The sequence below is a fragment of the Artemia franciscana genome, chromosome 21, assembly GCF_032884065.1.
Source record: "Artemia franciscana chromosome 21, ASM3288406v1, whole genome shotgun sequence".
Classification (NCBI taxonomy): Eukaryota; Metazoa; Arthropoda; class Branchiopoda; order Anostraca; family Artemiidae; genus Artemia; species Artemia franciscana.
The window spans coordinates 16,612,396-16,639,663 of NC_088883.1; the positions used below are offsets into that span (position 1 = coordinate 16,612,396).

Consider the following 27,268-nt stretch of genomic DNA (forward strand, 5'->3'; position numbering starts at 1 on the left):
GATGGTAATTTTTCATGCTTCCTAGCCCTTTCATTTCAGATACAGCACCAAAAAGCGCTATTTTTGGTTGCATATGGCATTTTATGACGGTGTTATCAAGATGAATTTGTAAAAGCAGTTTACAGAAAAATTAGCTTCTAAATGAGACTTTAAGCAGCTGTCTTTGATGTTGCAGTAACCTGCTAGTTCTATTAATCATTAGATGATTTTTTAGTGAAAAATATTAAGGCGATGGAAGAAGAAAAAAAGTAAAATTTAAAATACAACTAGTTTTTAAGACTAGCTACCAAATAAGCCGTCAAACAGCTCTTCATGATGTTCCAGTGCCCCTCTAGTGGCAACAAGAAAAAAAAACAAGATAAAAATGAAAACAAATCAGTGATACCCATGCAAAAAAATGTTTCTTTGTATTGTTCAATGTGGGGGGAGGATCTTTGCTTCATCAGTAGACAGTTTTTCGATCATGATGGTCCCAACAGGGTGCTTTTCATTTTGGCCCAACGCCATTTTAGAGGAGTTTTAGGCTCTGTTTTGAAAATACCATGAAATTGTTTCAAAATAAAGTTTTCCTATTGAAATGAATCAGAACTAGTTACCATGCCCGAATAGACTACAGGTGGGGATTTTTTTTTACAAGAGGTTTTTTTTTCTCAAAACGGGTTTCTAGAATTTTTGCTACTATGGGCCGCGGGTTAATCTTTCCTAGGTTACAGCTATCGCTGGAGCCAGGATCGCATCTGTCACCAATCAGATTTCGGCTAACTTTACTTCAGATTAACCAAAAAAATCTAGTTAAAAGCGATTGTATTTTTCTTTTATTCAAAGTAAAGAAATCCAAATTCTGGTTCTTAGCAGATCTGAGAGTAAGCAAGATGGACGACAAATAGTAGCCTGACGTTAGCTAAATCCTATCGCACAGTTTTAGTGAAGTTTCGAGAAAAAAACAACTGAGTTTTATCTGCTGACCAATTACCTTTACCACTTTCCATTCTTGCGTTAAACAGCTTACATTACTGGATGAGAATGTGAAACAGTTACAAGGCCATTCCCTGGGGTAAGGGGGAGTTCTGTGCTTGAGTTTCTTTCCGATATTCTTACCTGACTCATAAAAACATAAAGAAATTCATATAAACAAATTGTTGATGTGTTTTGCAAAGTTTTTGCCCTTGTGAAATAAAAGATTCCCTAATTTTCTGAGGAAGAGTTGACGATGGGAGCTAATGGTATAAGGTCCAGTCTATGCCTCCGCTTACGCAGATACAACATTTTTATGATTAGAGGAAGGCGCCAATGCGCCATCTGTTACCTGAATCATATAGATTGAAAATCATTGTACGCTCTAAATTGAAACAAGGAGCAACAAGCCAACTTTTCACTTCAAAGCTGCTGGTTTGAGGGATTTAGTATTTTGAAGGACCAGCTGGTCAGCTTTAGCTCTTGGGGTCAATCTACGAAAATTTAGGGGGAAGGGGGTAAAATGTACTTTACAAAATCTAGGATGGGGTTATTTTCTTTTTTACAATGTAAATTACAAATTTACAATGAAAAAATGAAAATTTTAAACGGAAATACCCCAAAAATGTTTTTTCAAATGTATTGGGGGGGGGGACAATTGCTCCAGCTCTTCGAATTATGATATTGTTACTTATCTTAGAGGCTGAAAATCCTTACAAGACTTTAAAAAAATATGCAATATACGTCCAATTCGGCTTTAAAGTTGGTATTGCAAGTGGCAAAGTAAGCTTGGACGCAGCTAGAAATTTTCATTTTTCCTCCCAGTGCTTTTTCAGGTGTCCCAAGGCCTTGTCTTCCACTGCTGATTTACTCATTGAAGCCAATGCTCCTGGTTCTCCCCTAGTTCTTGCAGGTCTTGATTTCCGTCGAGTTTCTGATTCCCTTGCTCATGCGGCAATATTTCATCTGGCTGCAAAAAGGGTTAAAAATCGTTGCTTTATTACTCCTTTTCACAAAATATATTCTTGCCTTCAAATCCACCTGAATATCTGTTTTCGAAATCTAAGGAGTTTGTATCCCCCCAAAAAATGAATTATTATGTTTCAGGGACCCAGTGATGGTACAGTTTTATTCTATGCACAGTTTTAAAATTTGTCTTGTTGATCCTCATAAAAATTGCTCGTCTTCTTGTATTTCGAATAAGACAATGACTCTCTCAATGCCTCAGATGAGGATCTTTTTGGTTTTAAAAATCAGCGTTTCAGTGTTGCCTATAGCTTCTTCAGAAGTATTAAAGAAATTTCTGGCGGAGAATATTATTTCATGTTAAAATTGCCATTCAAGTACATTAGAACTTGAATTAAGGTGCGTGCCAACTCTCTATCACTAGTAAACAATAGAAGGCATTCTAATTATACAAATAGACTGCGAACATGCCTGCTATATGTTTTTTTTTTGGGGGGGGGGTGTATGGGACGTTATCTTTAAAGATGCAATGAACTGAGGAATTTAGGAGGAAATTTGTTTACTAGTGAAAATATGAGCTGCCACTGGTAATCCTTAAATCAACCTCTCCTAGACACAAAGTAACAGTTAATTTTATTCTAAAGGGCTTAGAGGGTCTTGAATAGAAATGTTTTGTTTAATTTTTCAGTTTCTTTTTTTTTTTTGTTCAACGACTTCAGTTTTTGTTTCTCAGGCCACTTCTGACGGGATGTTCGTAAAAACTTGGGAGGCGCTCATTCGGTTGCAAAATTGTAAGTTCCAGTGCTTTTGGTTCATAGATAGTTTTTGAGGGTTTTGTTGCTTCGATGGGCTTTTCCCGGACTGAATAACCTTTTCCTACCTATGTTATCTATTATGGACCGTCTATGGTATTTATTATTGTATAGGATGTCAATTGTCAACTATTACTGATAGAAGAGCATCATCAAGTGTGGATTTCCATACTATGACCCAGATAGACCTAGGTTTGCACAAAGCGTCCATTCAACTGAATGTGCCGGGGACTTCTTGCTATCTGGTTCTAAATCGCTTCGTGAAGATTTGAGAAGAAGCATTAGTCTGTAATCTGCACTGATGGGACCCATCACTTTTCTTGAGGCCGGAACAATTTCAATCATTTGAATAGTATGAAATTTGCAACTTGAAACATTATAACATTAAAAAAAAAAACTATCATTATTGACCTTTTGTCTGGCAAATTCAGGCGTTTTGAACTGGACGTGTTAAGAGTTTCAAAAAACCATATCCCAGGGCTAGGAAACATGAAAGTAGGTAATATAAGATTTAATTATTCAGGTAAGAATGATGGGGTACATAGACAGGGATTGGCAGGGGTCCCGTTTCAGTGGGAGGGGCAAGGGGGGAAATTGCCCCATCCAAAAAAATTGGAGAGAAAAGTATTATATAACCCATGCTCCTTGACTATCCAGATATAGACCCCTCTTGCCCCCCAATAAAAATTCTGGAGCTGCTCTCCTGGGGCTTAGGGGTCACGATGAATAAGGAAGCTTCTAAATCTTGCTTAGTTTGGAAAGAAATAATAGAGATCTTGTTGGCCATTCTATGACCAAAAACTTGAAGGTATTAGTCGCAGTGGTATGTGCCCATGCAGAACCGACTTATGGAGATAGTTGCAGATACGATAAATGGATTTTACGGTAGTTACAGAACCGATAGATGGATTTTACGGTAGTTATAGAGCCTATAGATGCAGAAACAACAGATAGATTTTACATAAGTTGCAGGAACAAATAGACAGGATTTCAGATGGAGAGTTTTTTTTTCTTAAGTTCACAAATAATTTATTAAACAAAATTACTATAAATCACACACATTGACTGCAGGAAAGCCCAAATGGGCTTGTAAAGGCAAAAACCTTTAAATGTAAAGAGATATTGTATTTTTAGGCAATTTCGAAGCCCAAGTTGGTGGAAACAGGTAAATAAGGTGTTCTAGTCTAGTAAATTTGATGTTGGAAAGAACATTGGTACCGATTACAGGAGGCTGCAATTTTATAGCCATAACAATCTAGTTAAAAAATATGGTACTAGGTTACAAAATGGCCTATGAATTATCATGGTACTGAGATAAAGATAGGACGACCAACCTTATTGATTGTGTTATTGTAAATAAAAGACTGGCGGGATCGATACAAGACACTACGATGTATAGGAGTGCTGTAATAGATGTCAAAAGTAAATATCATCGTTTAATATAGTGCAGAGTTAATCTGAAATTTAGTAAATGCCTTCCGGGAAATCATGATGCTGTTAAACTCCAGGATGGGAATTTGAGAAGAACTTTCCAGGATGGCCTGTAAGATTTATTTCATGCTTGAAAGAAATTGTCGATGCAAAAGTTAGCGGTTTCGAGAACACTAAAAAGTCTGTCCACGGCGACGTTCGAGCAGAAAAGTCCGAAAATAATGCAAATTACTCGAGAAGCTTTAGCGAGCTTTGGCTCTCGATTTGACGTCTTGATAGACAGCACCCAGTTCCAGAAATCAAATTCCGTCAGTAAAAAGCGTCTTTTCGTGGGCACCAATGGCACCAAAGATTATCATAGTGTTCTCCACTGAAAAGAAATTCCAGTATCATGTTCTGAGGTGCTATCACTCAGTTTTAGTTGCTTTTCAAAGACACTGCCAAACACAAACCTGACAATTTGAATTATTTACCCACATTGACGTGTCTTTCCCCGCTTGTTATTCTGTTTCAAATTTTGCGTGGAAACCAGCCTTACATCCAAAATCTCTCTTTCTCTAACGAAAATCCCTAAATTTCGCAAGAAAAAAGATGGTTAAAATTTAGTAAAAATCTAAATTTGAAGCAGAAACAAAGCATTAAGGCAGGTCTAAGAATTTAGTGAATTAACATTTCAAGACGAAGTGGCCTACTTTGAAATACTGCAGAGGAGGAAGCACTGCTCAGTAATCACCCTTGGCAAAAAAATCATAACTGTTGAAACTTCTTAGAATGGAGACATAATGTCTTTGATTGGTAACCTTTGTGAAAAGCTTATTCCTGGCTTGGCAAAAATATTTTTATACTAATCATGTCACCGCATTTTAATCAGAAAGTAAGAGATTTTGCTGTATGGTTTCTCACCGAATCCAAACTTGCATTTTTTGGCCTTCCTCTGTGCTCTTTCAAACAGCTGTATATTAATTTTATAAGAGACATTGGCAAGGCAGGTTATATGAGTCAGAGAAGTTAAAGGCTCAACTTTGCCTTAAGAGACGATAGCGTAGAATGATCATTTGCTTTAGGAAGTTATCCGAGATGATTTCCAGATACTCCTGGTACATTATTCCGTTGAAGTGGTCACTTCTAAAATGACTTTACCCACAGCAAAACGATTCTCACAAAGAAACTTGGTGATTTTACAAGGGCATGGGTTTCTCTGGCATCAGATATTTGACTACGGTACCTAGTATTCATCAATTGCTCTGAACCCAGGCATCATCATTTCAGTGTAGCACCTGAAATACGGACAAATGCTAGGCCAGTCCAGAGATTTTTCACACTTAAGATAGGAAAAGGTTTTTTTTTCTTCAATTCTTTGATGAAGATTGCTTTATGGATAATTAATTCTTTACAACAGTTTTTTCTTAGGGGTTGAAACTCTAATTACTATTCCTATTTCCTTGTGACATAAAAAAAAGTTGGATATAAATATTTCACTCGCAGGGGAAAAAACAAACACAGACACGGAGGAGCTTAAAGCTACAATATCTGCGCTTTTCCATAACTTTGAAAGAAAGCCAAAAGGCGAAATAGCATGTGCCAACGATTTGTATGTGGCTAGAAGTGACGTACCGTAGTCTAGTTGCAGCAGCATAATTATGCCACCCAGGAAAGGTGGAAAATCTGAAGTTAGATTTGGTTCACATAGCATGCTAGCATACGAGATAGGGTTTTTCTACTTTTTAAATCTAATTGCTTTTGTCCGCACAGCAAGTGATACTGATTTTGAGCTCAAGATCAATAAGCTTTGTTATTAGCGGTTTTTTTTTACAAGCTATGAAATTTCCAAATTTCTTAAGCTTTCCTTTTTTTGGTTTTGAATTATAGTTTAAAAAAAAAAGGTTTAGAAGCCCTCTTTAAACGCCGTTGGACTAATGTTTCCTGTTTCAATCACGTATTTGTGAATCAAAACGTTCATAAATAACATAAAAGGTCAATTTTTATTTGTTCATAAATGCCATATATTTACATTTTTGGCTAAACCAAAGGGTGAAAAATACTCAAAGTAAATCTGAAGACCCTTTTGATTCTTCTCTGGAAGAGCAAAAAAATAAAATGCAATATTTAAAGATGTCACATTTTCTAGTCAAAAAGCACCTCCCATCAAAAAATAACTGCAAGAATGCCCACTTATGGAAAATTTTCGGGCACTAGTAATCCAAAAAGTCAGGACTAAATCTAAATGAACCTTGGGTGGTCAGTACTACATAACACCAAGCATGTATGCCATAGGAGGGCTTGAAGACATGGGCCTTTAAAATTCTAAAATTAATTTTTGATTTTGCCCTATTTTTTTGTATAAATATCTTTTTCTTGCAGTTTTTGGAATTTACTCCCACCCCTCCCTTTTGAAAAGGGTCCGTGCATGCATTTACATGGCAAAGTCAATGTTTTTTATTTGTAGTTTTACTTATGAAGGCGAAAAATTAAAATAATATCTTAAACAAAAGAAATATTTATTAATTATAAATAGACAGAATAATATTATCAACAAAAACTTCGCACAAAATCACACATGAAACTTCACTCTCACCGCGAATGGGCAATTCAAACTATATTCCGATTGCTTTGCACTTGAGGCGTGTTCGGCAATGATCAACTTCGTCTTCGCGTTCAGAGGCGGCGGACAAGCGGTTCAAATACTTTCTGTATGAATCAGATGCAAATACACTGGCAACCCTGTAAGAATAGATTTTAACGTCATTTCATGGGTAAATAAAATAAAAGTGTCGCCCTGAACCTAAATTAACTATTTCAATTTTATATAAAAAATTTTAAACTCTAGTATAAAACCATTTCATTGACTGTTCAATTGGTAAGTCCAAATGGACATTCCTTAAAATTAAGGGTTACAGCCAAAAAGTGACTAAAAACAATTTCGCCGTCAAAAACCTGAGAAAATAGTACCAAATTTAAAGCGGAGTAAACCATATCAATTACCACGATGTAACTCCACTTTTGCCACCATTTTTGATAATTAAGTTTGCCGTTTTTGTGAAAAAAATTGCTTGTATACCTTGTACACTGAAAAAGAGAAATTGTGAAGAAGACGTAAAACTATACAGTAGGCTAATTTATTTATGTGCAGTAATTTATGACTGTAGTAATTTATTATACAGTAATTATACAGTATAAGTAAGTAATTTATTTATTTCATCATTTAGAGATGGTACTGATATTGATATTGATGTTGGTACTGTTCATTGTAACTAGAAGAAGGGGAGCGATAACGTGCTTTGGATGCACGTATAAAAGTTATTTTTGTTACAAAGCAACTTTACATAGCGCACGAAAATCTACGACTTACTGATGACTAAATAAGGACGAGATTTTGAAGTCACACTCGTTTCTGTAGATGGTATCCTATTACACAATTGGTAAGGTTGAAAAGTCGGTTAGAAAACGCAAGAAGAAAAAAAAATTAAAAAGTCAACAAACAACCTATGCGTCGCCTCAATGACCGAGTAGGCAAAGTGCCGATATTTGAGTCCGTTATTTTTAACAAGAAACCAGTTTTTGTAGTTTAGTCAATTTTTTAAGATGTGCTTCTTTTTGTTGACCGCAAGGAATCGCTTAATTTGTGTGTCATAAGAAAATTAGGCCTTGTGTGGGCTTGTAATGAAATGAGAAATTCAAAGTTCAAGGGCGGGTTTTGGCAAAAAAAAGCTAGGCAAGTTGCCTCTCGAAACATAACGGAAAAGACAATCTAATAAGCGCTTAGATAGCCAGCTGCTCTGTTTTTGAACTAGCTAGAAAACGGACTGATTCTAAAATTAAATTTATATCAATTATATTTATCAAATTAATAAGATTTATACCAACAAAAAAACTTTCCATATCTATTGGTTTTAGTGGGAAAATACAAAACCATCCCAATCAAAACTCGACTAAGCAAAATCTCTCCACAAAGTTCAATTTCCTTGCAAAATTGAGACGGACAAAACTTGACGAAATGACAGATCACAAATACACAAAGCTACGTACGCTGATTTTGAGAAGGCTAGAAGAAGACTATGGGGTAAATAATTCACTGTCATTTAAGGCAGTGAGATTTTTTTATTATCGTGACGTTTACGGCAAAGACGTCGGTAGCACAAAGAATTGAAGATGGTAATAACGAAGACGGTGAGAATGTCTTTTGAGTCTTAATGGGTCTGGGGCCGTGTAACTAGCACCCCTCGACCCTTTTTACCTAATAAAATAAAATTTATCATTGCTAGTTTTCTATTTTTGACACCATCATATTTTTATACTCGAGAAAACAAGGTGCATTTTGAGCTTTTGACTCACGGTAATTTTAAATTAAAGGCACAGGGATAAGGTGAGGTTGGGCAAGTCCTCCAATGAAATTGCACAATACACCCCAAGTCTTATAAAAATAGACATAAATTTCGTATTTCAACTCCTTTCTTTTTGGAATACTTCAGGCCTCAGAATAAACTAGGCATTTGTCTCAGAAGACTTTTCAAAGGAAAGTGGGCAAAACCATAAAAAAAATTGTTTTTGGCTAAAATTTGCCAGGTTTTCTCAGGGAAAGATACTCTGCAAATCCCTTTAATTTCCCTGTGTGTGTACATGCTTTAAAATCAGCCAGATTCAAACCCTAAGTTGCACCTTTGTTTTCTCAACTGTAGGCCGTGATCTCATGGACATCAAGTTTTATTCTCCTAGGCTCAGGGGTCTGAGGAGAGAAGAATGCTGTCATGGTCGTCACCATTATCGTCGTCATAACTTGTCTTTAACAGAGCTGACACCGTCGCTTGCATCCTTGTCTTTCAGCGATTCCAGAGGGGGGGTCAAAGTTTTCTTGGAATGAGTTTTGCTGTGTTGAATTTTGTGCGATTTGACATTTTCTGGGAAGAGTCTTGTGAGGATTGTGTTTTTTTTTTGTAGAGTAGGAGTAGAAGAATTTGCGGGATATGTTATTCGGTTGGAGTTCTGCATAGAACGGATTTTCAACTACGATAGCAATTGGAAATTTACTATGTTTTTTTTTTTCAATTCAAACGAATCATCTTTTTTTTTAAAGTTAGTGACTCACGGAAAAGGACTGAGTTCTGGGTTATCATTATGTTCAAGTTCTTTGATTAATTAAACAATCTTGGGGTAGATTTAAGGCAGAACTAATCAAATCTAACAAGAAGTTCGCATGTTTAATTACTACAATCCAAAATTAGACACAGTTGAACTAGCTCTACATGTTATAGAGAACAAGATTCCTGTTGATATTTTAAGTTCTTTCCTTCCTAAGATTTTACTAGGCACGAAGAGAGGACAACACCCAAACCCAGTATTTATCAAGCCTTGTCTGAACTGACTTACTGATAGGATCCTACTTCCTGGGAACGTAAATAAATGACTTGATTCGGCTTTTTTGTTTCATTTTCTTTTCTCCACGTATACTCAGGAGATTAATTCTGAAGCAGTATCAGTAAATCATATTATACATAAAGAATCACGGAATTATGAACCTATACTCTCTCTTGTTCAGTTATTTAAAGTTTGACAGGGCAATAATAACAGATTTAACATGGGTCAACCTATTCGTAGAATAATACTTTTTCTTTTTAGTCCCTTTTATTACAAAAGATATTTTGTTGATTTTCTCCACAGGAGATTCAAGATATTAAAATGTTATTGGAAGCAAATAAAGCTGATCAAAGGCTCCAGCCAAAACTCTTTACAGGAAGGTATGACCTGCAAACAACCCTTCTCGGAGGTGTGGGAACGGTGATTTTAGAAAAAAAAAGTCTGGTTCTCACGAGAGGAGCGCTCAGATTGATGCCAAAGCATGCAATGCTTTTGAGCTAAATTTTTACTAGCCTGTAATCCAGAACACACTCAAGAAGTTTGCTTTCTTTGATCTGAGTAAACCAGTTTTTTCTCTCGCATTCGGTTAAATTAGCTTACTCTTTCGGGAAATAAACTACGATGCAGGTATATTTTAATTAAACATAAAATAGATAGAGCAGCATAATAATAATTGAGCAGGCTAATGTTGATTGTAGTATAATTTATATAATTTTTTGGTTGAAATAAATGCATACTTACCTACCTACCTACCCACCCAATCTTATTATCTTTTCAGCAAATTATTTACTTTTTTCAATAATTGGAAAGAATATGTGCCTACCTGAATAGTGAATCCTTGTAAGAAAAGCCTTTAGAGTAAGCACCAAGCTCACAGGCAATACGCTCGATACAGTCATCAGATTGTTTTACTTCTGCGTAAATCTCCTGAGCTCTCTGAGCGAGCATTCCCATGGGACTGACAGAAGCTTCGATTTCTTCTGTAAAAAACAGAAACAAAATAAATAAAAATGAGGCAAACAGTAAAAACTGATTTTACAAAATAAATGTACATCGGTTCTTATTGAATACCACTGAAATGGTTGGCAATTCGTATAAAATTTTGTCTTATTTTTGCAGTCAGAATTCCTGCTATCCCTTACGAATATTAAATTTTATGTTTCCAAATAAATTTTGTAGTTTTCAAGCCTGACCAAGTTATTTCTTTACACTCCTAGCAGTAGAGTGGGGTGACAATTTTCATTTTTTGTTTTCAGTAAATAATATCTCCATTTTCAGTTCCATCTGTAAACTTGAGCTAAATAAAGATGTCTTCTCATGGATATTAAGCTTAAAAACTTGAAAATATCTGAAAATGGGCATGTATTTTAGACTATAAAGCTTTTCAGAAGCAAGTTTAATCACGCCTACTTTTTATCGTTTTTTGAGGTTTTGCGTTAAAGCACTTGAATGACTCTTAACTACGATGAGCTAAGGTCTTTGCATGGTCTTTACACGAGTGACTCATACTACGATGAGGATTTTCATTGAAGATTAGTACCAAAAAAGTTTTGCTACCAAAAACTTGCTATATATGCTATTTTGCAATTAATCTTGTCAAATGCACTCAAGAACTTTACTCCGTTCCTGAAAACACTAGCCACCGCCAAGAAATTCTGAAATTTGCCTATCCCAGGCTTAGTGCTTTGAAGTTGAGCCAGAAATGAGCTCATTTTTGTTAAATTTGCACTAATTTTATAACATAGACTTGGTCTGCTTGAAAAGTCTTCTACTTGATCTACTACTAAAGGTGATCTACTTGTTTACACTTGCAGCCACTGTTGGTAATCTATGTATGTATAATATTAGCCGCAAGCCGTAAAACTTCCCAATAACAAAATTACTAGACGCACCAAAATGTTGTAGTTGTTTTTGTCGTTTTACTAGGATGGCAAAGTGAATATAAACCATAGAAAAAGTGTTTAACCTATAGGTATATATTTGCACTCAAACCAACAATTATAGTAAATACTTTTTATAGATATTATATATATATATCCTATAAAAATTAAATTAACAATATTTTTTTGTTAGCCAACATGTGCGTGGAACGCGTGACTTTAATGAAACAACAGCGAAAGAGGAACAATTTTGAAAATTAAACAACAGGGATCAACCGTCATTATACCGCAGTGTTTCCTAATGGCTAGTGGTCTATGTGTCTAGTCTTTTTGCTGTTTTTATATTGCCTTGACTCTAACCATTGCATTTGGGGAAGAACGGACACTACAGCACAAATATACAAGCAGTAAGGCGAGCTCCTATCTTGCCATTAACAATTTATGGGACAAACAGGGACCGAGAAATCCTCCTTGACTCAACCTCCATGCGCGTTTCCGATAACCCAATTATTCCTTACAAAAAAAACAATGCATGGAATTGAATTACACTACTGTATATGTATTTATACTGTGATAGCCAGGTTACATAGGCTTCCAGTGTTGAAGGGGGGTTCAGGCGTTCATGTGCCCTTTCCTCTACCCAAAAATGTTAAAAGTATACAAATTTTGAATTTTGTAACGTTAAGGGAACAGGTACTTTCTTGGCAAGTCTCTAGGCCCTCCCTTTCCGGAATACTTTTTGTTCGTCACTCCCCTTCGCAGGAAAAATAAATGCCTGCAGGTGTCAACATACCACACCTCTCTACTATCCAATTTGATATACAATACCTTCAATATTCAACACAATTATATTACAAATCAAGTTTTGAGAGTTTCAGATAAAGTGAAAGCACCTGTAGACAAGCCTACACCCTGGAGGAGTAAACTTAAGACACATCCTTACCGTCCTTGAAATAAATTTCTGAAAATACCACAAGGCTTATTGAGTATTTTCGTCTTCTACGGCCCTCCACAGGATAAAGGGTACTTATAGGTTATATAATAGACACTCGGGAAGTGAATTTCAATTAATGCTAATGAAATGAAACAAAATATGATGAATATATAATAGTTTAGAAACAAATTTGGGCTATATATTTACACATTAGGGGGGGGGGCAAAGCATAGCATATATTAAATGCATAAATTAACCATTGCTGTATTTGATATATGCTATGCTTTACCCCCACCCCCCTAATGTGCAAATATATAGCCCAAATTTGTTTACATAAACCAAAGCAAACCAAAACACAAACTAAGTACTTAAATAAAATATAGCTACAATTTATTTTGCAACCAAACCAAAGCTAATTGTGTGGTATAAAGAAGTTACTTGACCAGCTTCTTGTGTCATGTCCGCATCAACCGCGATCGAAATTCTATAGTGTCTATTTATATAACCGATATGTACCGGATAAAGTTCAAGCAAACCAGGAATTATGTACGTTATCTTTTGCCATCATCTTGCTACCCTTCATTTCAAAATACAAACATGTCCTGTTCTTTGATCACCCCATTGACTCGTACTTCTCAGCTTTTTTATATACTTATTTAATTGATGCCAAACAAAAATAGCTTTTGAAATTACGCATATGTTAAAAGTATCAACTGAAAATGAAATAAAACATGTTTCCGAAATCTGTTGTTTATTAATGCAGAGAGAAAGTGTTATAAGTTTTGCACCTGATGTTATTATCAGCATTCTTTCATAATATCCGGGTTTTCGACTTTTCACTCCGCTAAAGATGCTCGTCACCAAAACTAATGTGAAATTATGCATTACGATGTAAGCTGTTTGTGTGGGAAAATGGGTCTCACGAGTTAAGAGTTTGCACAAGACTGACTCTGAATCTTTGACTCGAATTCCATATTTTGAAAGGCTAACTGAGTCATTTGCAAAATAAAACGATGAACTCCGAATTTTGCCTATTCTCAGAATTGAGTATTCTTTACTTATGTTACACTAATCCGTAGAGATTCACAATAAAATTTATTAATAGTATCCCAAAAATAAAAAAAGAACTTTTAGTATCGAACCAAGAATAATTTATATTGAAGCTCGATTGAGAAGCCCAAAAGCTCAAGTGAATTTCAACGTTTAGGGGACTAGATGAGCTGTCGGTGTTATGGTTGCTACATATTCTTGACATGGTCAAGACTACTGCAACCCTGTTTGGTGCTCAGTAGGGAACCTTTCACTTCTGAAGGGACCTTCCTCAACTGGGAAATTTGCAGTCGTGCAATCAAGGAATAGTCAAAACAAGCATAGTATACAAGTTTTTCTTAATAAATTTTTTTATTAATTTTTTATTAAGCTCTTTTTTTTTTTCTTTTTTTTTTAGTTTTACTGCTGATGACGAACACTGTATGTGTTCGAAATATCCAGTTAAATAATTTTATATCTATTCACTGTCAATAAAAAGGTTTCATCCCTATTTTGAACTGTTTTACTTTCGTCATGGAAAGGCAGTGTGGTCTTCGAAGTTATTTTTTCTTAATAGCTTGAAAAACTCAATGAAGTATTTCCTATTCAACTAGACAAGGGTGTATCCAGGATTTTTGTTCGGGGGGGGGGTAAAAATAACAGAACGCATCGAAAATTGGTTAATAAGCATTTTTGTCACTTTCTTACGACTCGGACAAATACTTGGGGAGATGGAGGAATAGAACGGGTATCACCCTGGATACCTTGGATGCAACCCTGGATGCAACCAAGAGTCGGGCCAAGCAAGAATGTTCTCATTCATTGACTATGAGGATCTTTGGTTCTTATTGGCAGAAAAGACAGTATACACATTAAAGTGCGGTCGCGGACTCAATATATGGAAGTGATAGAGATCTTTGGCGAGCGACTGGTCATAACTTATTTTTACACGCCACATGTTTTGTTTGTGATACAAGTTCCACAAAACGAGAACACATCTGTAACATACAAAATAGACAATATATTATCATGTAAGCAAGCGCAAAAAACCTTCGTATTTTTGTTGCTACGTTCAGTGGCGTCAATTCACAGAGATTAGGGGGAGGGAATATATACCCTTCCCGACAACTGGCGGATCCAGGGAGATGAGGGAGGGACCTGGTCCCTCCAGTGATTATTTCTGGCACCCTCATTCCTTTTTTTTCTGTTTTTCACTATTTTCTGAATAAATTTTTCAATTTGATCGATTATTGGCACACTTATCACATTGCCCTCCCATCGAGATTTTGCTTATTGGTATCTTTGTCAAATTCCCCCCATATTTTGCTTTAGATCTGCCCCTGCTCCAGATTGACGCTACTAGCTGTATTACTAAAAACACGCGATTTGTATTAACTCAGATTCGTTGCTCTTTTCCTGAGTTAATCAATTACGCGAGTAAAAAGCTCATTTAAAAAAAAAAAAAATATTTACCAAATGTAGTCAACACGTCTGATCCTGAAATGATTTTAATTACCAAGTCAGTTTATCTTACAATTTTAATTTTGTTTTAACAGTTTGGAAACTCTAAAACTAAAATTCATGTTTTTATAAATGAATCTACGAAAGTATGTTCCGAGGCTAACAGTATACCATGCTCAAAAGCGAAGAACAGGAGGAAAACGCTGACAATATCTAAACGTTGAGACATTCTAGTTCCTTAAACTTTGACCCAAAAGATTAAAATAATTTTGGTAACGTGCTTAAAAAAACCCAGATTTCATTTGGCAGTAATCCGAAAAATGGCGCCTCTTCTTGGAAAAGATGAGCCATAGAGCGACTCAAGAACCAAATTAAAATTTGAAGCCAAATAACCAAACTGAGCCTTAAGTTTGCATGTTGAAAAGAAAAACATTTAAAAATGATAACTAAATTACCTAAAATTCGGGAAACTCCTCAAAATAACAAAAATAACTCAGATTTCATTTGGCTATAGTAATCCGAAAAATGACGTCTTTTCTTGAAAAAGATGAGCCATGGAGCGACTCAAGAACCAAATCAAAATTTGAAGCCAAACAACCAAACGGAGTTTTTGCACGTTAAAAAGGAAAACATTTAAAAATAATAATTAAATTACCTCCAATTGGGGAAAACTAAAGTAATCATGAATACTATTTAGATTTTTAAAAGCCATTTTGACTGATTATAGTAATATGTGAAATAAACAAAATATGCACATCTTTTTCGGAAAATATTGATACATTACAGGGAAAACCAACACTCGGTTTGTTTGTCAATTTTCCCCGTCGCTTGTTTCAAGCATGTTTATGGTAACGATCATTAAAGGCCTTTTTTATTTTAGCATAAAGATCGAGGTATTGACTGTTGGGCGAACCCCCTCGTATACGCAAAAATTTATGTTACTCAAACCGAACAGAAATTATTCCGTATATGAGGGGTTGCACCCCTCGTCAATATCTCGCTCTTTACGCTAAAAACACAAAGGCCGTTTAATTAGAATAAATAGCTCTTTTGAAAGTGCTAAAGAAACTTTAAGCGTAAAGAGCGAGGTATTGACGACAGGGCGTGCCCTGTAAAAGAAGTAATTTCTGTTCGTTTTAAGTTGTAATGTTACTCCTTACTTTCAGATGAAAAAACTTTTTTAAATTAATCATCAACTAATAAGTAAATAAATAGATGACCAAAAATGCTTTCATGATGATAAGACAGGGGCCATATTATTTTACCTTTGAAATTACGTCCAAATCTGAATTCCTGTTAATTTTGGAATTCAGTGATGTGCTGTCAAATTTATTGTCTCAAGGAAAATTGGCAAACATAGTCCATGTTCCCGAATTTTATGATTTTAAAACAGTTGAAATGCTTATTGAAAATACTATTTACGAGAATTTTCTTGATAATAGTATTATCTCGATAATAAAATTTTCAAAATATTTTCTGAATAACTTGGTATTTGTGATGTTATTAATTAATATTCACAATCAATACTTTTTTGTTGCAACGATGACAAACATTTATGGTTTCGTAACCCCGAGAGGTTTGCGGTTAACATTTTTTAGTGAAATTATCAAACAAATTAATTTGTTTGGGAGTCCTAATCCTGGGCAGAAAATTTCAAATTTGGAAATCAAAACCTGGAAGTTAAATGCAATATTCAAAACTATTACAGCTTAAAAAAGCCATAGGAAGCCGATTCGGAAGTTAATTTTTATATGCTAGAAAATATTTTAATTCAGACAATAGTTTCTTTTTGCAAAGTCTTTCTCACACTTTTCTTCGTCAATCCTCAAACTGGTTGTAAATCGTGGTTGCAGCGGCAGCGGCAACCTAGTAAAGAGCGAACAACAGCCCATAGTAACAAAAATTTAACAAACATGTTTTGAAAAAAACTGCCAAGTGAAAAAAATTGCTATCTGACACTGACTCATGAATGGTAACTATTATTTAGGTTTGTCTAAAAAGTAAAAGTTTATTGCGAGAAGAAATTTATGATTCTTTTGAAAAAAAACCCTCAAACCCCTCGAAAATGGCGTCAGATCAAAATGAAAAGTGTACCATTGGTATTAGCATGGTCGAAAACCTTGTGTAGAGAAATTACAGTCCCTCTTCTTAAACAACAAGGAAAATCGGTGGCACTGATATGTCTCCCGTTTTTTTTTTTTTTTTTTTTTTTTTTTTTTTTTTTTTTTTTTTTTTTTTTTCAGCGGGCCTAGCGGGTTACCAGAACATGATAGAAAGATGCCTATGGCTCATTCAAAAGCTATTTCTCATATCTACGTGCTCTTTATCAATTCTACTACCTGAAAGTGCCATATGGCACTAAAGTGGCACTTTTTGTGCCATTTCTCAAGGGCTAGCACTAGCAGGCTACCAGAACATCGTGCAAAGATTTTTTATAGCTCATATTAAAGATATTCATCACATCTATCTTCTTCCTATAAATTATATCATCTTCAAGTTCCAAATGGCAATAAAAACGGCACTTTTGGTGCCGTTTTTATTGCTTGTAAGATTTATTATTGATGGCTCCATTTGAAAGCTATTGCTCATATCTACGTGCTTTTTATCAATTCTACCCTTCGTAAGTGCGATATAGCCCTGAAAACAACACTTTTGGTGCCACTTCTTAAGTGGAAAAGCTTGGAAGTACAAGACAAGTACTATTGTAATAGTTATGTTCCAGAACTCTTAACTGGAGGTTTACAAGAGCCCCTTCCGCCTGCCCCCAGCCCACTTAATAACTTTCATAAATCGTCTGCTCACCAGTGAGCTACTGCAACGTTAGCAGGCTACCACACCATAGTAGATAGATGTTTAATGGCTCAATTAAAAGCTATTGCTTATATCCACTTGGTTTTCATAAAAATTTAAATTTCACAGATGTTAGCTAGTTTATCGGAAGAATTCGCAAAGATCCCTTTGTCATGATTGAAGCATTGGCTGCAATATAATAAAGAGCGAACCACAGCCCATAATAAATAAAAGTTGAAAAACGTTAAAACGGTCTTTTTTTTCTCCTTTTTTCCAGGCCTAGCGGGTTACTAAAACATAGAGAGATGCTTGAGAGCTCATTCAAAAGCTATTTCTCATATGTACGTTATTTATCATGTACGGTTTTTTTTATTATATACGGAATAATCGCTGTTCGTTTTAAGTTTTAATATTGCTCTTTAGTTTCAGAAAACTTATTCTTATACATAATTTTTAATTACCTCCAATCTAGGGGGGATAAGACACCCCAACCCTTATTAAGGAGCTGAACGAAAGAGCCGTACAACAAAAGAAGGAAAAAATAAGTTCAGGATGGAAAGAAAAATTAATATATAGTGTCGTTCATTTTGTAATTTTCTTTTATAAAAAAAAATGTAAAATTATTAAAGTATTTTTTTTTACTATGTAAAGTTGAACTTTTACAGAAAAAGGTGTTTACTTGAGAAATCTTTAGCGAAAATTGAACTTTTTTTTAATGGTATACTTGGAATGCATTGCTTACCATCAATTTCTTCACCGTCAATAGATCTCCTCCTCCTTCTTCTACCGGCGGCAAATGGGAAGACTGCTGCGATTGCGGCAACTGCGGCAACTGCTGAGGCAGCACTTGCAGCAACAGCACCTCGTGAAAACCGAGCACTGCCTGGGCTATAAAAGCAAAAATAGCCAATTAGAAACATAATTAACGCGAAAATAGGCAACATCTTTGGAGGGAAAAAAGAAGAATCAACGGTGCTAGGATGTTTGAAAAGAAAAAAGTCGGGAGAATTAGCTATCATACGAAAAAATTAAAAATGTAATACCTAAATGATAAGTCATTTGTATTTCATTTTATCTATTTTTTTTCCTACTTGACAAGAAAATGAAATAGAATTCCCTAATAAATTTCTATGCAATGTGGCGGCAGCAGAGTCAGATATACGTCACAGAAGAGAAGAGAGACGGCCGACGTAGAGAGGAAAAATATTTTGTTGCCTTAGGCCATAGTTTGCCGCAAGAAGGAGTTGTCTTTCCCCGCAACCGCGACATTCAAAAAATAATTTATAAGAGATAAATGAGAAATACTCCTGTTAAAATTCCTGGCAGTAATTGCCTTTCATTCTGGAAAATTTCCCAGTTGTACTTTTGCCTGCAAGGACGCAAAAAAGGGGACAAATACAAAAAAAAAAAAACAATTTTCTTCAGGAGCAAAAACAATTTCGCATTTTTCTTCTCGAGGTCAGAACGTTCAGATCCAATGAGCGTCCTTCGGACCCAGTTAACTGAAGAACTGTCAGACAAATCTATTTTGTAAATCAATTTAGAGTGAAAATCTGATCCCAAAATAAATACAAATAATTCAACCAATATTTGGTTGTTTGCCCTTTTGTATCACTTTGCACACAATTTTGCAAAGTACTTCGTTAAAATCAAAATAGACTTTCCAGTTGAGCATACTAAACTGACACAATTCTGCCAATATAGTAAAACTATTGGCGAGGTACGTAAGATTGAAAGCAATTACTTTTTCTCTCCATATCAAGGTCGTCATTTGTTAGGATAAGGAAAATCTTCATTTATTTAGTATAAGGAAAATTGAAAAAAAATTTCGGAAGAGAAATTAATTTAGGATTAATCTACTGATCATGTAAAAAATTATATGATTTGTAAGAAATTTTTGTAATAGGCATGGGCGTATCCAGGATTTTTTGTTTGGGAGGGGGAAGGATTTTTATCCGGAAGTCTTACAAGAAAAACTTTAAAAATACATCAAAAATTTGTTTTATATGTATTTTTGCTCCGTTTCTTTAACTCATACAAAAATTTCGGTGGGGAGATTAAACCTGGTAGCCCTTTTTCTGGATATGGCCTTGGTAATAGGAACTAATATTTCTTGCAATTGAATAAAAAAGGGTTATTTTCTTTGTTGATATCTTCTTAGCAAAATTGTTAAGATTTCTTGAAATTGTACATTTGGAGCATCAGCTTTATCAATCCGCAAAAAGGACGTGCTTTACCTGATTGGTATGTAAGTGGATCTACCCTAGGATCATCCCACTATATTTTGCTTTAAATTTGGCTTTAAAATACACATATCTATCTATCTATCTATTCTGACACAAAAACGAGTATTTAGGTACTAAGTTCATACGGCTATATCCTCATGTAACAAGTATCATTTTGTACGACCTTTGCCACACCTTCCCCCTGTTAGGGGGAACACCTTCACTCCCAGTTAGTACATCAACTACGTTGCAATATGTCAACCATTGAAACAATATTTCAGTATTACCCCCCCTCTCCCCCCGCCCAAAAAAGAAGAAGAAAAAGAATCTTTTGAGCGTACCTGTTCTCTAAGAGCCCATGTTTCTATTTATACTTTTTATATTTTAAAGGATATAACAGATTTTTCGGTATAACAGAATCTTTTTTCAACCTGTGCTTAACGCATTAGCTGGTTTGCATAAGAAAACACGCAGCTATGTAAAGCGAGCATTGGTTTAGTGTATGCTTATTTACATGTTTCAAAGTAAAGCAATAGTTTTATACCATTTAGAGTTAGAAAATACTATTACGTACAGTTAGGAAATACTATTTCTACTGTTTTTAACAAACCTTTACAATTAGTTCATTGAAATACTTATGATGGAATATCTTTCGATTGACACGGAACATTGACATGGAACAGACTAAGTGAAAATGTAGATATTATTCCTTCTTAGAAGGACATGACTGTAAACGCCAGGGGAACCTCAACAAATATTCAGCATGTGCCTCAAAAACCAAAATGGCGAATAGGTTCTAACTCAGAAGTTAAGACGAACTAAAGGAACTTAATAGGACATTGAAGACTTGACACAATCAATTAATTGACATGATACATTGCCAGTGAGACGTAACTATCTTAGAGACAGAGTAATATTAAAACTTTTTCCCTCAATTACGAGTCAGTATCCACATGCCAGGATTTCCTATTTAATATTCCTGGCAACATATTTTACCAGGGTCAAGCGATACCTGAATTTCCGGATTGATTTCTAAAATATAGGTTACTTTCATTTTCTGATCTTGCTACAAGCAAAAACAATAAACTTATAAAATAAAACAATAAAGATTTCAACAATGATTCATGATTAGAACGCCAATTACTATATTTAAAAAAGAATTAAAAGCAATAATACCAGTTCATAAGCTATTTAAGTAAAAGAAGTGGACACAATATTGACTGTACTGTCTTTGTGGTGAAATAGAGGGTGTGAAAATTCTGGACAAAATATAAACTATTATGATTAAAAAAAAACTAATTAAAAAGAAATACGAGTACTAGTTCATAAGCTATTTGAGGAAAACATAAACAATATTGGATATACGTAATTTTACTTTTAAAGTTTTAAAGATCTGTAAACAGGAAGTCCTTTCTTTAATTGCACCAGTTTCTTTAATTTTTCTACATAGTTTTATCGGCTTTGGTATATAACATTGTCAAACTGTCAAATGTATGAGAATGATAAAAACAGGTAGAAAGTGGTGAATCGAGAATACCCTCACCTTAATCCTCAACATTTAAAATACAAATAACCATGCCAGCATACAGGTGGGGTAATGGAAGGAACCTGCCCCTTGTAGACTGGTCTTAATACCTCACCTCATGGAAAATATTTTCATCCTCCCCCCCCCCCTAAGTCAGACCTGTTTGAACCTATGCAGTTAACCATTGTATTATGCCCTGATTATCATGTTTGACACATGTCTACCATTAGATGCTTGAAACAACAACAAAATCAACAAACACTGTTTAAACTAGGGCTGTATCCAGGTACTAGAGGAGAGAAGGTGACTGAGGTTCAATTAAAATGGCAGAATAATATTCAGCTCGATTAATAGGAGGAGGGGGCTGGAAGCGTATAATATTTAGCTCATATACATCCCAGAAACATAGTAGTATACATTTTGAATGATTTTCTGTCTAATATCTATATAATACCTGATACCGTAGCAATTGCGCCCTAGTCCTCCCTACTGAGGTCAGATAAAGTCCTAGGCTGTATACAAAAGTTTGGTGGTCCTGTTCGTTTATATTATTGTTTGTACTTATTTATCATCCATAATCATTTGACAGTTCGAAATAATACTAATTTGAAAAAAAAAATAATACACAAAACAACAAAAACTGTATACATTTTGTTTGTCTAGCTTAGACGGTTTGTCTAACCGATTTGTCTTACATTTTTGTTTGTCTTTACTTAGACGGAGGGGCAAGGATTAAAAATAAGGACGGTAAACCAATTAGGTAGGCCTAATCCAATCCTTCTTTTAACTAACTTTGTGTTTTGATGCATAAGATGAAATTTGCATTTTACAGCCAAGGGAAAATAAAACTAAAAGTCAGTTCCAAATCATGTTGTACCAAGGAAAACCTAATTGAAAAACTTTTGTATATTAGCCTGGCCTTGTGTGTTAAAGTTTGAACGGACCATAATAGGAGAGTACGAAAATTTAACTAACCAGAAACCTTTTCCAAGGTAAAAATCAGGACTAATAAATTTTAAAAACTGAACTAGGGGCCAGTCAATCCATGAGGAATACATGCTATCTACTAACGAGGAAGGCGAAAGAGCAGTAGGGCTCCTATGTGTTTTTCTTTTCGCGAAAAAAACATCATACTGTCACGGCGGCAAATTCAGAGAAAGCTAACACAAATATAGGTTGTGTTCTATTGATTCACGTAAAAAGGACTGTTGTATTGTGAGCATATTGCCCTTTAATTCGTAAGCTGGAAGCGTCGTGTAAGAATATGGACAGAAGAGGGCGAAGGCCGAAACAATCCATTACTAGAGGAGGGTTACAAAAAACTTAAATTTCACAAATAACCCTGTCGTTCAAAAATGCAAAAAGTATTGAGAAAGCTCGAGAAAATTCTTGAATTTTTGAACTGCGTTACCATTTATGAAGTTGAGAGGCACTAAAATTTGAAATACAGAAACATGCAGAATTCAACAACGGGGAAATTTTATATTATTTCAGATAATAAGAAAATATGGTGAGCAAATCATGAATCAAAGTGGAAGCCACCCTGGAAATCTAATTAATATAAAATTTTCTGCATATTATCATATATTTCAGCAAGAATTTTGTTATTACAGTTTTCTTTTAAGAGTTTTGTATACAGCCTAGGGTTATAGCCGGCCCCATTGGTAGGGCTCTTTATCATTGTGGTGATCATTAGGCTACATTTGAAAAAGCTTTGGGTGGGGAAACGAATGACACATTCGTTTGTTATTATACAGTTTATTTCTAAAGAGGCCATGCACAAGAATGTAACTCTTAAGGAATCTTAAGATTATCGGCGTTATTAATCAAATAGAGCTTATGAAGACAAGGGAATAAGATAGGATGGAAGTAGACACAATCGTCTCCGAATATGTACAGCCTGCTCACCTGAAAAATCCACGAATACGGTTAAGCAACGACTCGTCATCAACTCCTTGAATAGAAGCTGAATTATGAGAATATTCAAGAGCTGCTAAGTAGCTATCCTGACCAGCAAAGCCCTGTCTAGCAATCTGACGATCTACTGGTGCTACTTGGCTAGGCTGTTGGCCTCTTACAGCCAAATGGGATCCCGTCTGGACTTCATTCATGGGGGCACTTATCACAGCCCCAACTGCTAGGGCGCAAATTATGAGCACTTTCATTTTGTACACTGCGTTGAGATTGTGGTGTTTAAAAGTCAACTGAGCTAGTGGAGAAGTTACTATCGGTTGCATATAATCCTCTGTCGGGCAGCAGCCTTCAGTTTTCTAGCTTTAGGGCGATGTTAACAAGTAGGTCAAATCCGAGTCCAATATGTGCAAAATTCTTTGGGCTTGGGATTTTCTTGCGTCATCAAGCAGGTAGATTAAACTCATTGAAAGTCATTGGAAAGGTATGTTATCTTCTTTAGATGAAAAAAGTATTTCCATTGCGCTGATTATCGAAGTCTATACGATTTGAACAGCTTCTATTTCTGATTATATATTTTGTTAGTTACGAACGCTGTACAAGCTATATCTGCGTTTCCCCATCTGTGGCTCATGTTAAATTTCTATGAAGTCCGCAGCGGGCACATTTTTTTTTACATTTTTATAGTGTGAGGGAACAGGATCCCTCACATAAAGGGAAAAATACCCCTGGAAAAAGCGGGGGCGTAATTTGCTATGGAGTAGGGGGCAACTGCCTCCAGACCCTAGTCCCCCCCCACAGCCTAATGTTTACCCCCAGCTGAAATTTAGTTTCTTCACAAATATTGTCAAAACTAAGATAAACCTGCACAATTCATGCATCCGCAGAAAGGGGTCAGTTTTCTTTAGTGTAACTTTGTCCCCCCCCCCTACAGGATTTTAACAAAATGACGCCTGTGGAAAAGAGCCCAAAGTGGAAGGATAAATCATTTACAGCCAGCGTATTTTTCTTTAATTTTTCAATATTTAGTACGGAATTTCCAAAAATTTTGACTTTAGGATCGGGACCATGGACAGAGAAACACCTAAGTTTTTAATCACGGAAGATTTCAAGCTATTTGAAGGTTATTTCTTTTTTACTGCCACTACTGCTTCCCTTAACCTTACTTTTGGATTAAACAAAAAAAAAAAGATCAAGTAGAACAGGAATAGAAACAGGACTCGAGTAGCCCAATCATTTTGACCAAAATATGTGAAGATCCTTACTTCATTACTGTCAAATGAGACCACTCTTCTAGCAGAATTTGTCTCTGAAGCAATTGTTTAAAATGGGTCATTCTCAGAATTTAAGGCCCTTTACCAGAGGCTGCCATTTGTGTCAATTGGAGGGTGTTTTTTGATCCCCTTTGATTAAAAAAAAATTGATCCCCTTTGATTAAAAAAAATATTCATTTGGTATTTTCATCAAAAAATAGAAAAAAACATTGCCCCCCCCCTCCTACAGTTTGAAAAACAAATTTTACACCATCCTCCTGCATTTTCATGGATTGACGCCATAGGAGACTAGGCAATTTTTTGGCTAAGATTTCAAAGCCTATGGCTAAATTTGAGTCTTGTCTTTGCCCCAAAAGAGTCTGAAAGAAGCTTTTGGTTGAATGAAATACAAAATGTCTAACTATTGAATCAGTGAGGGGATGAGGAAGGCTGTCTCAAGACTTATACTTTTGTGAACCCAAATCTTTGCAGGATTTTGAAAAAGGTATAAAACGTGCGCTTTTTACTAAAATGCGCTTATGAAGCCTCGGTTTGAAATGTACTGTCTATTAAACTTGGGCGCTTGTCACAATAGTTGCAACGATGATGTCATATACAAGCAAACTAAGTAGACAGCATAACAAGAAAAGTTGATGCAGTAAAATTAAAAAGGTATGTGCAGCCAATTGATTTTCTATACATTAGAAAATAATATATCTTAAAGGAATAAAACATTGGTGAAAAGTTTTTGTATATTAGGTACTTCCATATTAGCCAGTACACAATCGAGAAGTTTGGTAGGTAAATATATGACAGTTCATATTATTGACTTACCAGTAAAGTGAACATACCACTCGATGCTTTTTTATGCTCTTTACGAATTTAATAATCGCTTCTAGTGCAAATTCATATTTAAGCACTTTTTGAGCTCTTAAACATGATAGATTTTCAATAAAAGTATGAGTTATCGGTCGTTTTCCGACAAAATAATACTACGTTTTCTCAACCCCGTTTTCTTGGTTGTTTTCGACAAAATAATACCACATTTCCTCAGTGCCAAAATTATTTAAAATAAGGTTAGTTTAGGTTAGGTTATGCTGGATTAGTTAGGTCAAAAAGTGCTTAAATTTGAATTTGCAATAGAAGCAAAGGCATCGAGTGGTATATTCACTTTTTTGGTAAGCCAATAATATGAACTGTCATATATTTGCCGTTTGCTGAATGTAAGATCTAAGAAAACGGTTTCATAGCCACAAAGTCAAATGACGGGTGACAGAATGCATTGGACTTGTATAACTTGGGCTATATATTTGCACATTAGGGTGGTGGTGGTGGTAAGGCTAGGATACTTTACCCCCCCCCCTCCCCCAATGTGCAAATATATAGCCCAAATTATACTATTATATAAACTAAAGTATTATATTTTTATCAAGTTTTGGCATATCTCCAAATATAATAGTTTCATCAACTTTCATTAGTTATTACCAGTCATCTTGCTTATTATGGTTGTTTTTCCTATATTTTGATTAAAAGACACGCTATTCAAAATAAAAATTATTTTTGATTAAACTATAAACAACGTTAAAGCCTTTTAGAGGGTTAGGGAGGACAAGGGAATAGTACCAACCTTATTTGTAAGCCCTGATTAGCCCTGTGATATTTATTTGCTGTGTTATTGCTTATGTAATCTGTCTTCTCAATTATTGTGGCTTTGTTGCTTATGTCGTCAACTATCATGATTATCATGGCAATTTTTTTTATGTTTTGACCATTAAAATCACAGTGTTCAAAATACATGTCGTTTTCAATAAAACACTTATGACGCTCAAGCCATAAAAGGCGTGAGGGTTTGGAAGTGAGGAAGTAGCAATACTATTATTGTTGTCAGCCTCGTTATACTGTTTTTGGTACTTGGGTATTATTCAGAACACATTCAATAAGGGAAGTTAGGTTCTTCCGTTAAACAAACTACGACGCGAAAATCCAGTTTCATAGCCACAAAGACCGAACTCAATTTAGTTTGCAACGCATAGTGATAGAAGATAGTGTCTGAACATGGATTTTGAAATGAAGATTTGGGATTTGCCAAAGACTAAAATGGCAATTATATTTTTCCAGAAAAAGTGGTTGTTGCCCACAACAAAACAGTGCGTCTATGGACACAACATGACTTTATGCTCCTACGAGACGGAACATTTTTGGAAGTGTAACAATAGGCCATGTTTGAATAAAGTCAATTTGCGTGTACCTCTTTTTAACGCGATTCTTAAAGACATTTTTGCATTCTGGGTACATAATTCTAAGTTGTAATTTTACAATTTTCCTAGTAAGGTATTATATTTTCAACATATTTTGTTTCATTTCATTAGCTTCATCAAACGTTTGGGCTCTGTATTTGCACATTATTTATTATTTGGTGTATTATTTCAAATACCTAACTTAACCTAACCGCCTCTATTTATAAAATATTTAATTAAAATGTACCTGCATCGTACTTTGTTTCACGAAAGAAGCTAACTTCACTTATTGAGTGTGTTCTGAATAACATACAAGTACCCTGTTTTTTCATTGCGTTGTTGCTGATATTATAATTGATAAAAAAGCACACTGTTCAAAATGAAAATTGTTTTCAGTAAAGCACAAATGGCACTATGCCTATTCAAAGATCAGGAGCGGTAGCCGGATTCCTGTTTGCGGTAATTTATGTTCGTTTTAAGTTTGACGGGATTATTCATTTTGGTTCGT

General features: G+C 35.2%; 1 protein-coding gene across 1 annotated transcript; it reads right to left on the bottom strand.

Annotated features, from left to right (window-relative positions):
• Positions 1-6,644: 6,644 nt before the first annotated feature.
• Positions 6,645-23,611, bottom strand: LOC136040868 (uncharacterized). Its single transcript, XM_065725254.1, has 4 exons — positions 23,268-23,611; positions 18,352-18,497; positions 10,339-10,495; positions 6,645-6,884 (listed from the first exon to the last, which is right to left on the bottom strand). Exons 1-4 carry the CDS (start codon positions 23,594-23,596, stop codon positions 6,758-6,760), a joined length of 759 nt encoding a protein of 252 aa, XP_065581326.1. The 5' UTR covers positions 23,597-23,611; the 3' UTR covers positions 6,645-6,757.
• Positions 23,612-27,268: the final 3,657 nt, after the last annotated feature.